Here is a 12,057-nt window from a genome sequence, read left to right as displayed (position 1 = left end):
CACATCAATCTGATACTGACCAGATAATGTGTTTTAGTGATATTGATTGAGGGATTAAAATTGGCTAGGACACTGGGGATAACTCTTCTCTGAAGTAGTGCCATGGGATCTTATACATCCACTTGAGAGCAGAACACCCCTCAGTTTAATTAACATCATATCAGAAAGACAGCGGCCTGAATCTTGTGGTCCCGCGCAGGGAGTGGTGGCAGGGGTAAAAAATGGCTGCCGGCATGTACGTGCTGTGCACCACTACACTGCCAGAATCTTGAGCCCAGTGACTCATTAGCGTATGCAGGGCGGCCACCCCCCCACCACTACCCCCCCTGCCCCCCCCCCCCCCCCCCCCTCGGCCAATCATGCGGTGGGGGTGGCCTCAGCGACACCGTGAATGGCGTCAACTGTTTCTGCACAGGTACTGGCGCCATTTTTAAAGGTACTGCAGAGTTGCCCCCATCCCCACCCCAAACTACACCAAAAATGCATATTTGTACACTGCCAAACTTCATTGCCAATGTAAAGTTGCCCCCTTCTCCCCCCAACTGCACTAAGAGCAGAGTTGACCCCTTCTCCCTACGACTGCACTAATTTCAGAATTCATTCCCTCCCCCCACTACACTACAAATGCAGAGAACCCCCCTTCCCCACCTCAACGGCACCAGCTTTCCCGGGACAGGTAAGTGAGGGCGCCTGAGTGCCACACATTGCGCTGAACATCTGGAACTGCAGGTAAGGTTGCTCCAGTTTTCATCTTAATTCATGCAAACAGGTAATTTAAATATGTAAAATCGAGTCCCATCGCAGAGGGGCAGTGGGCCTGCCCGTAGCTGCCCAACATCGGGAGCAGAACTAACTCCAGCCCAGCAAAACTGATAGTGCTGGACTGCCTCAGTACTGCATTGGAGTGTTGCCTAGATCTTTACATGCAAATTGTAATATTACTTTTTCCTTTGGTGTGTAATCTGTTGTAAGACACACAGGACTACAAGTAATATCCAAATAAAATGTAGGCTTTTATTATAACTTAAAATAGAACACATATATATATATCCAAATAGTTACTGCATGAGCCATATCTAAACACATCTCACTCTGTCGGGCTAGACTCGCAACTCCCTGGTCATGTGTGACATGACATCACTTCCTCCGGTGATGTTCACTTACAGCTTAAGGTGGTCTGCTCTTAAGGTCGTCCCACAACATAACCCTTTTTTCCAAAGGTTAGAACATATGTACAATATACAATGATAGTTGTGGTTCGGACATGATTAAAACAAAATGTTATTCACAGGTAAGCAAGTTTAACACACTCTAAAACGTAGAGGAGATTTGCTTATTCAACCCTATCTTGTTATCATGAACCTCTTCCCAGAGCTGAGCTTGTCTTGACGACTCCTCTGAGACTCTGGTGACTCAGTACTCTGGTTAACATGTTCTTCCTCTGTGCTCGTAGCCTCAGTGTGTTCATCTTCAGACTTTGTCTTTGTCCGCGTGTCTGCGATGCCACAGGGTTGTCACATGTAGTGTACAGCACTTTGGGTTGACTTCAGTTCTGGCTGAGAATAGCATCACTGGGTGTCTGGACTGCATACAAACTGGGTTGGTTGCATATCCTCGCAATCTCTGCAGGATACCAATTTCCCGACGCATGATTGAGGACTCTGACCTTCTGTCCTACTCACAGTCGAGCTATTTCTGGTCCCACTTGTCTGTCATACGATGTCTTCATCTTCCCTTGTTTGGAAAGCTTAGAAAATGATAACTGACATCACCAGTCACTGGCAACCCCTCTGGCCTTCGGGTACTTCCTGCAATGAACTGAAGCCTGAGGAGAGACTCCCGGTCATATCGCCTCTTCGTGTCAAGACTCCCAACCTTTGTGTTGTCCTTTACATGGGCTGACCCAATACACTCGACCTGGATATTTTGTACCATCTTCGGTGCGTTACTGACTTCATTATGACAATTCATAAATCTTGGCCTACTGGAAGTCCTGCGATAGCTGGTCCAGTTGCGTCTACAACAGGGTTGTCCAACCTTTTCGCGTTGTGAGGGGGGCAACATTACAATTTTTGTTTTACATAGGAGGCCAGTGAAACAATTTTGTAAAGATAAAGGCATTAAAAATTTATCTTACTTTTAATCAAGACAACAACAAATGTGCAATTTTGTGAAGAAGCTTTAAATGAGAAGATTAATGCATTAAAAAAAATTATTGACTTACTGTTTTGTCACTATGTTGGACATTGATTTAGTGAGCTACCTGGCATTTGTTTTCTTGCACAAGTAGTCAATATTTGCTTGCACACTTCTTGTAGCGATGTGGAGTATTCCGGATAGATGTGCATCTATCAGGAGTGATCTTGATCACTCTCTCTCTCTTTCTCTCTGCCTGTCTGTCTCTCTCTCTCTGACTCTCCCCCTCTCTGTTGTTCCCTCCTTTCTGTGTTGATCCCCCCTTCTCTGTGTTGTTCCCCACCATGTCATCCTCGCTCTCTGTGTCTCGCCTCTCGCTCTCTCTGCCCCTCTCTCACTCTTTCTGCCCCCCTCTTGCTCTCTCTGCCCCCTCGCTCTCTCCCCCTGCTCTCTCTCTCCCCATCTCTTTCTCTCTCCACCCACCCCCCCGTCTCTCTCTCTCCCCCCGTTCTCTCTATCTCCCCCCATCTCTCTCACTCTCTCTCTCTCTCTCCTGTGTTTCTAAATCTCTCTCTGACAGTTGCAGGGAGCAGGCACACTCAGCACACCACTTAAGAGTACAGCTGGAAAACACCGTCTGAATTTGTGTTTGGTCAGTACTTTTTTGAAAAAAATTACGCTCAGTTTCACAGCTGACAGGTGCTCGGAGCAGGAACAGCACTTCTGAACTTAGACAGATTTGTGGTTTTCCAGCGGGCTTTAAAAAAAAAGTCAGACCCCATCAGAAAACCTCGAATCTGTCCGAAGTTCAGAAGCGCTGTTCCTGCTCCCCACACATGTCAGCTTTGAAAGTGAGCATGATTGTTTTTAAAAACCAGTCTGAAAGAAGAAGACAATGGGAAATTTCTCATCTCTGAAATACATCCACGGGCCAGATGGAAACATTCAGCGGGACGAATCCTGGCTTGCGGGCCATACGCTGGACAACCCCGGTCTACAATATAAAATGTTTGTGGTAGCCATTTGGAGCTCCCATAGCTGGACTGCAAGGTTATCCTTCCAATACACCTGATTGGAGAACATTGTAGGCAGTCAGCCTAACTGTGGTGGGTCATACCATAGATTCCCATTTCTTTAAGTACATGTACTTCAGTATATGAATGGGCAGAATATTTGCACTTGCTCCGGTGTCAATTTTTACTCTAGAGCTTATGTTTGCCACTCTTCTGCAGACATATAATCCCAGTCATGGCGACTGCCTCAGATTGCGTAATATCATTGAAATGTTGATCCAAATTAACTATGTGAAATGCTTGCTTGTTGTTGGCACAAGTGCATTCTTCATCCATGTCCTCCTGGTAATCTGTTTCTCTGCTGACCTGATGTATCTGCTTGGGCTTTTGTTGTGTGTTGGCATATCTTCTATTGCATTTGCCATCCTGTCTTGCAGACGTTCTCTCTGCATGTGATCTGCCACCATTCCTGCGTGCAGTATCTGAACTTGGCCTTCCGCACTGCCTTGCCCAATGTCCTCGCATGCCACAAGCTTTGCACTAGTCCTGGTACGCAGGGCAACTGTGAATTGGGTGAGTCAGGCCACATTTGTCACAAGCTTTAGCAGATTTCTGAGCCTTGGTTACCATACCAGTTGTTGTAGCCATCCCCAACGCTTGTAACTGCTGGCGCCCAACCATGGTGGCTTCAAATTTCCTTCCATCATTAAGTAGTGCATCTATGGTGTGCCCTTTCTTCTTTTCTAGCAGGTCTTTTTAAAAGGCCTCTAGTGGGGTAGACGCAATTGCTAGCTCTATAATTCATTCCGACAATTCAGTATCTGCGAAGTTGCATTCTAGAGCTTTCTCTTGGCACCTTGCAACAAACTGCCCAATGGACTGATCTTGCCTTTGCCAGTAGGTCATAAGCTCAAGCCTATGTACTCCAAAATTTACTTTCACCTTGAGTTGCTGCTTGCAGGAATGTCCATTTCTTGCTAGGGTCCTTCTGATCCTCAGCTGACAATCCTGATGTGTTGATCTGTTGGAGGCCTTCATTGCCCAGTGTGATCCTAATCTTGGTAGCTTGTTTCTCTGGTTCGTTCACGTCTTGATCCAGGAAACACAGTTCCATTCACAGTCAAAACAGTTTAAATTCAGATGCTATGTCCGACGCCTTTCAATCTATAACTGGATATCTGAAAGGCATTGTCTTAATGATCCTGCTTATTTATAAATATAGGACTTTTTTACATATTTTCTTTTTCACAGGCACACTTCATTTTTCTTGTTTAGACAGATTCATTTTTTGCAGGCCTGCCCCTTTAAGAGTGTGACACCACTGCTGCTTTCTGTTTGCATGGCTCATTTTTTAACTGTGAGACAGCTTTTTTTTTTAAACAGACAACAGTTTTGCTTTAAGAGCGCTTCAGTTTGCAGTACCAGCAGCTGCCAAAGCCAGCCTTTTTCACTGTGCTGTGGATCTCCAGTAGCACTGTTAAGTTTTTCCCTCTCTTGTCAGCTTAGATCCTGCCTGTGAAGCAAAAAAAAAACAGGAAAATTAAAACAGTAATGGCTGTACTACCTACTGTACTCACAGAGTTTCAATGCCTCCTAGAGTCCTGGCTGTGATCCTAGCTGGCTGCACTGTTGTGGGATCTCCTGCCAACTGCTCTCCAGGATATTCAGCCACTCCAGATAAGCAACCTGCTCTTCTTTGTTCTCTCTTAATGTCTTCTTCAGAAAATAATTAAATATTTCCACAATGTAATATTTGATGGTCTTCAGAAAAAATATATTCCAATCATTGCCACCACTTGTTCCTTTGATACATGAACTATTGTAAGATGCACAGGACGACAAGTAATAACATGGTTTTTTTTTATTATACTTTAAACTAGAACATATGTATATACACACAAACAGTTACTGTACAAGCCACATCTAAACACATCTCACTGTGTCAGGCTACACCCACAACTCTCTGGTCATGTGTGACACAACATCACTTCCTCCAGTGACCTTCACTTACAGGTTCTTAAGGTAATCTGCTCTTAAGGTTGTCCCACAGCATAAATCTGTAGAGTGGGACCTGAGCCCACAGCCTTTTAAGCCCAAGGCAAGATTGCTACCAACTGAGCCACTCTAAGTAACAACATTGGAAGCAGCAGGGACTTCAATAACCTTCTCATCAGAATTTGTTTTAGGATTCTTTACAATCCAACATTTAAAACATCTTTTTATATACTAATGTTTTATAATTCATCCTCTACTAATAAATCTTCATCTTCAGCCTTCTGCAGGGACATTCTATCAGATACTGATTGTTATGCAATTGTTTCAAGCCAACATAAAACACTCACACTTACTGAAATGGCTGAACACCTTTAAATGCAAAGTAAAGTAGTTGCATGTATGCTGGAAGCAATATTTTTGCTATTTATAAGGAAAATTTAGAGCTATATTTAATTGCAGAAAAATCTGATAAAGAATTATGATTGATTCAGCCTTGTAGATCTTCAAGAGAGAATAGGAGACCCAAAGTAATGATTTTGGGCACATCAGATCAGCTTCAGGGCTGTAAAGACAAACTTAGAACAGAGATCCGGAAGTATTTCTGTCCAAAGATAATGATCAGCAGCAGAAATGGCTGCCAGGAAAATAAAGTCATGACATTGGACTTATCTAAAAAATAACTAGATTCTGTAATTAAAAAATGCTGGGATTGATATTTTATAAGGATGAGGTCAAATATATCTTGTGATTTCCTGTAGTGAATTGATTGAACATCATTGTTGTATGGGCAAAATAATTTACTAATGTTCACTTGCATTACATTTACACTTCTCAGGTTTAGCATTAGTACAAAACCAAAATTATTTTGCACTGTTGTTAAACTTGGGAGTGTAACTCACATGCAAAGGCTCAAGTGAGCTCTGAAGCAAAATGGAGTGAGAGTCCCTCCTTCAGAAAGTCTCACTCTGCTTCAATCTGGCAGCAGGTGTGTGTCTTTACCAAGGAAGAGATGCTGCCAAAATCAAAGTGGAAGAGGAGGTAATTGAGATACTGGATAGGCTAAAATTTGATGAAGAGGAGGCATTAGAAAGGCTGGCTGTATTTAAAGTTGATGGACTGCGTTTTCCCAGCACTGTGATGGCTGGCTTGGAGGTGAAGGAGCACGGAAAATAGGGGGAGGCACGTTGGACGGCTCCCCGACACATTCCTGCTGCCAGGGAATCTTCCCAGGGGTGGGCTGGGAATCAGATTGGCTGCCCTCCAGCTTAGCAAGACCCCAAATAGGAGCAATCTTGTGGCTTACCTGGCATTTTTCCAGCAGTGGAGCGGCCCCTTCCTGTGCCTGGAGGTGCCAGCTCAATGGAGGCAGCCTGCCTGTGGCAGTTGGTGAGATCATTGGAATCAGAGGCTGTATGCCTAATTGACACGGTGGGAGCATTAAAGGCCGCAATCGCAGCCGCATCCTATCCAGTCGAGAGGTTTCCCCTCCATCTCAATGGAGCTGCTGTCCTATATTTTGTTTATTTCAGCACTGCTGTGAAGCTCAGCGAGGGCACCTCCATGTTGGGGCACCCTCACTGTTCCCAACCTGCTTCAGCAGCACTCACCTCTTCCAGTGGGGCTGCCAAAGCTCTAGAGCTGCTGGTCCTCTGATTAGGCCTGCAGTATCGAGAGCCTACCTGCTATCCTTAATAGGATGGTGAGCACAGAGTCGGACAATTTGGAGGCCACCTCCCGGAAGCTTGCTGAGCCAGTCTCGCTGCCAGCAAGTGCAGACTCAAGACCCCTATTTGGTCCAGATATCCGGGTCCTGAAGCCCACAGGAAAATCCAGATTGATCAATCACCAGGACCAATGGGATGCTTCCGAGGATGCTGAGAGAAATAAGGGTGGAAATTGCAGAAGTACTGACCATAATCTTCCAATCCTTCTTAAATACAGGGTGGTGCTAGAGAACTGAGGAATTGCAAATGTTTCACCCTTGTTCAAAAAAGGGTGTCAGGATAAACCCTGCAGCTGCAGGCCAGTCAGTCTAACTTCAGTGGTGGGAAAGCTTTTAGAAATGATAATCCAGGACAAAATTAGCAGTCACTTAGACAAGCGTAGATTAATTAAGGAAAGCAAGCATGGATTATTTTAAAGGAAAATCATGTTAAACTAAATTGATAGTGTTTTTTGATGAGATAACAGAGGGGTGATGTGGTGTATATGGACTTCCAAAAGACATTTGATAAGATAGGCTTGCCAGCAACATTGAAGCCCATGGAATAAAAGGGATAGTGGCAGCATGGACACGAAGTTAGCTGAGAGACAGGAAATAGAGAGCAGAGGTGAAAGGTTGTTTTTCGAACAGGAGGAAGGTATATAGTGGTGTTCCCCAGGGGTCAGTACTAGGACCACTGCTTTTCATGATATATATTAATGACTTAGACTTGGGTGTACAGGGCATATTTTCAAAATTTCCAGATGACACAAAACTTGGAAATATTGTGAACTGTGGGGAGGAAGGTGATAGACTCCAAAATGACATTGATAGGCTGGTGGAATGGGCAGACACGTAGCAGATGAAATTTAATGTAGGTAAGTGTGAAATGATACATTTTGGTAGGGAGAGCAGGGAGAGACAATATAAAATAAAGGGTACAATTCTAAAGGGGGTGCAGGTACAGAGAGATCTGGGGCTTTATGAGCATCCATTGGTGAAGGTGGCAGAGCAGGTTGAGAATGTGGTTAAAAAGGCATACGGTACCCTGGGCTTTAGAAATAGAAGCATAGAGTGTAAAACAAGGAATTTATGTTGCACCTTTATAAAACACTGTTTCAGCTTCAACTGGAGAATGTATAGTTCTGGGCATCACACTTTAGGAAAGATGAGAGAGGGTGCAGAAAAGATTCACAAGAATGGTTCCAGGGATGAGGGACTGCAGTTACAAGGATAGAATGGAGAAGCTGAGGCTGTTCTCCTTAGAGAAGAGGAAGTTGACAGGAGATTTGATAGAGGTGTTCAAAATCATGAGGGTTCTGGACAGAGTAGATAAAAAGCAACTGTTCCCATTGGTGAAGTGTCGAGACCCCAGAGAACTCAGATTTAACGTGATTGGTAAGAGGCAACATGAGGAAAAATGTTTTTTTTTTTGTGTAGGAGGCAGATTCAATTCAGGCTTTCAAAAGGGGATTGGATAAGCACCTGAAGAGAAAAAAGTTGCAAGGCTAGGTAAAAGTGTAGGGGAGTGGGAATAGCTAAATTGCTCTTGCAGCGAGCTGGCACGGTCTTGACAGGCTGAATGTCCTCCTTCTGTGCTGTAACCTCTCTATCATACTATGATTCGGGTAGGGCAGTGACACTAGATTCAAGTTGCATTTACATTATAACCGCAACTTTGGTTTGAAGCAAAACCACTTTGCACTGGTCTTACTGTTATAGTGTAAATACATCCTTAGCCAGCTACTTAATATTGTACTGTGAAGAGAATTCAGTATAACATGTAACATTTCCTAATGACTTTTTTTTCATTTCAGGAGTGAACTACACAAGGTCATTACCTCCCTCATACCCAGCACCCCCGGATCCTGTCCATCAGAGAAACTTCATGCTAACTGATGGCATCCCTCAGGGGTCAATGTATGAACTAACGGAGCCCAAACGCAGCCAGTCCCCCTTCTGGCAGAACTTCAGTAGGTTAGCACCATTTAAAAAGTAACAGGCCATGTTGTTATGGGAGGACCTAGCCCTTGACATTTTCTCTTGGCAGTTAATAACAAAATGTGGACCAACAAACAATGTTTGGATCATGGATCTAGGTGATTTAACCATCTGCTGACACCTTCCCTGCTGAGCCTTGGTTCAAAACAACATTTTAGCTAATTATTTCTTAACGTGGGTTCAACTGTTCAAAAATCATACAGTGTATGACAACAGAAGGTCAGAAAGGAAAACTAAAATTCAGACTCAACCTTCATCGCATTATTTCATTTGTGATTATGTAAACCTAGGTGTGCTCTTCAGTGCACTGTAATGCAGCTGTACACAAACACACACGCTCATACATATATATGTATATATATGTGTATATAAACAACATATATATATACATATATCTTGCTTCTGTTATTCTAAAAACTTATTACATATGTACTGGAGTGTGAATGTTTTATTGCTTGATTAGTTCTACATAAGCTACTACTGATGTTTTAATGATTATTAATGTAGCCACACTTATGATAATTTATTATATATCCATGCATATGATACGTTGTACTGAGTGAACAATCCCAAATTCCACTTGAAGAGGTCAGAGTTTGAGAACACTGGACTGTTAGTCATTGTGCTAAGACATCAGTCACAGCATTTCTAGTACTCGCCATGAAGTCTGTAGTTATTCAAAAGGTAAGAGTTAATTGACGGGAGCACTCCTTCGCTATCTCTGTACTTAGCTATTTAAGAGCCAATTCTGTTCCTCAATACAACAAAATCATTCAACACATTGGACATATAATTATTACCTTTTGACCAGAAAAGCAATTGTTTAATATAATTAACATTCATTGTTATGTTTTAAATCACATTTGTTACAGTGTTATACTTAACAGTTAATAAGGCTCAATAATTGATCCAATTGTATTTTAAATTGAGTTGGAAGGCATAATGTAACACCAACAAGTCTTTGCAGTAGTCAGTTTATCCTTTCTTCACCTTGTGCATCCTTGGACATTTGCCGACGCTTCCACAGGAATGGCATTAACCATTTGATTGATCCCATGTGGTAGCCCTATGACATCTGTAGGCTATTTTAACTGAACTGTTAGCAATTCAGTGGAGCTCTGTGGATTGAACAGTGCACTACACAGTAGATCACAAACTATGTTATGAAGGAACCATTACAGATTAAGGAATTAAGTTATCTTTAAATATTGTCCTACAAAAATGTTTTGTGCCACAAGTGATGTAAACATTTGTTTTGTGATGTGCTAAAATTTCATTATTTTGCATTTCCAATGCATATGATGAAATCATACATAGTATAAAAATAGCCAATCTTTTGAAATAATAATGAACATTTTTATAGAACTACAGAGCTACTTTTCCAATAATCATAGCTAGATATTATTTTCTAACAATCTAAATAATTAAATATTTATTAAACTAGTGCCAAAAAATATAGAAGTAAAGTCAACAAAGAAAACCTAGTTCGTATATGATTCAGTACACAGGCACTTAGCTATATGAGGGTCATTGACCACCAACTGACAGATTGCTCATTCTGTGCTGTCGCTATATAAAGGTTGTTGGTGCCCTGTAACTAAGGTATTTAGCTAAAATCCTGTTTAATCAAAAATGTATTTTCTCAAACTGAAGATACACTCCTTCAGGTATATGTTATTGCTATCCATTTAGGGAATTTAGTGGCTTGCTTTTGTTTTATTTCTATTTACCGAATTGTTAATGCCCTATTTATTTAGTTTCATTGTAATTGCTGTGGTATTTGACCAATCATATTCAAGCTCTTTGCTCAGGTAAATTCTAGAATGATGTGCCATATAAACTAGTGATTGACTGGTACAATTTCACCAGTCCAGTTTTCTGGGATTTTCAGTACCTGCCTATATTGGTAAGGGTACCAGGTACTGTTCAAATATCAGTTGGACCAAATGTGGAACTACGGATTGCAGTCGGTGATTGACATTGTGACATACACCAGCAGAGTATGTGACTTATATGAAGAATAAGGCTGAGGCTTCTGTGCCACTGTAGTCTGAGGGCAGGCAGACATTATCAATGACATTTTTTTATAGCACACAGTCAAGTGATCAAATAGGACGACCCAGATAGTGCCTATGCATTTGTATTTAAGGCATCCTCTTTTGACACTTGACCAGGGTACTGGATAGGAGGCTTCTCAGGGGAATATTGGCCAGAACACTGATCTTGCTAGTTCATGCTCTTTGCAATAAGTAACGAAGGGATCTGCAATGCCCAGTAGGCCAGATGGGATATTAGTTCAAAATCTTGAACAAAGTAAAGTACCCCCCCCCCCAATATGTACCACAACTTAGTGGTCTCAGTGTCGACTGGAATGGCAGTGTGAACAGACAGAAGCCCAATGTGATCCTTGTGTATCCCAGTATAAGTGCTACCGCTGAACCAACCAGTGCTATTATGATAAATAGAAGAATGAATGTATCACTTATCATGCTTACATGGATGGGGAGAGGATGCCACTGATGAATTAATGGATATTGATAAGTATCTTTGCATATTTTTGCTAAATCTATTCATCACTCTAAGAAAGAATAATAGGTATCTGTTACCCCCTTGCAGAGAGTAGCTGAATAGGGTTTGTGCTCCATCAGTGGTCTAAGTGGATAAAATCATGACCTGCTGCAATACTCTGCCACACAGATCAGAAGTTTTGATTCTCAATCTGTGCTGAATGACATGATCTGGGTCAACAGTTGGAGTGCTAAAACTGATCGCAGCAGCCATGGGTGCCCACTCCTGATCACTGTCCTGTATACCTGCTTGAAGGTACACATATGTGATCTGGTAAGGGCAGATTAGTCTGCTGACACCCACTGTCCAGGTTCATATGTGAAGAATGGCTTTTTGGCAAAGCATTGGAGTACTAATAATACCCACAGATCATGGTCCATCAACAAGACTGACTCTTCAGAGGAGAAAAAAAGTTGAAGATTTCTTTTTAATGAAGAGGGTTGCTGCTTTTTGACTGGATATGAAATGAAACAAGTTTTTGGTTCTTGTACCTTGCTGACTTTTCCTCACTACAAGTGTAACCATCTAACTCAAAAGACTGTTTATAAGGTTAACAAAAAATCAGAAACATTTTATCTTGGATCACATTGTCTCAGGGCAAAGTATTCCATGCTTGTAAGTATATTAACTGATGCCAATACA

General features: G+C 42.1%; 1 protein-coding gene across 2 annotated transcripts in view; it reads left to right on the top strand.

Moving 5' to 3' along the window:
- Positions 1-9,018, top strand: part of arhgef9a (Cdc42 guanine nucleotide exchange factor (GEF) 9a) — a 176,901-nt gene extending 167,883 nt beyond the window's left edge. For both annotated transcript variants that reach the window (XM_068047936.1, XM_068047935.1), the window contains one exon: positions 8,664-9,018. In XM_068047936.1, coding sequence (XP_067904037.1) covers positions 8,664-8,845 — 182 coding nt within the window. In that variant the 3' untranslated portion in view covers positions 8,846-9,018. The remainder of the gene's footprint in view (positions 1-8,663) is intronic.
- Positions 9,019-12,057: the final 3,039 nt, after the last annotated feature.

The sequence above is a fragment of the Heterodontus francisci genome, chromosome 15 (genome assembly GCF_036365525.1).
Source record: "Heterodontus francisci isolate sHetFra1 chromosome 15, sHetFra1.hap1, whole genome shotgun sequence".
NCBI lineage: Eukaryota > Metazoa > Chordata > Chondrichthyes > Heterodontiformes > Heterodontidae > Heterodontus > Heterodontus francisci.
This window is presented reverse-complemented; position numbering and strand designations above follow the sequence as displayed.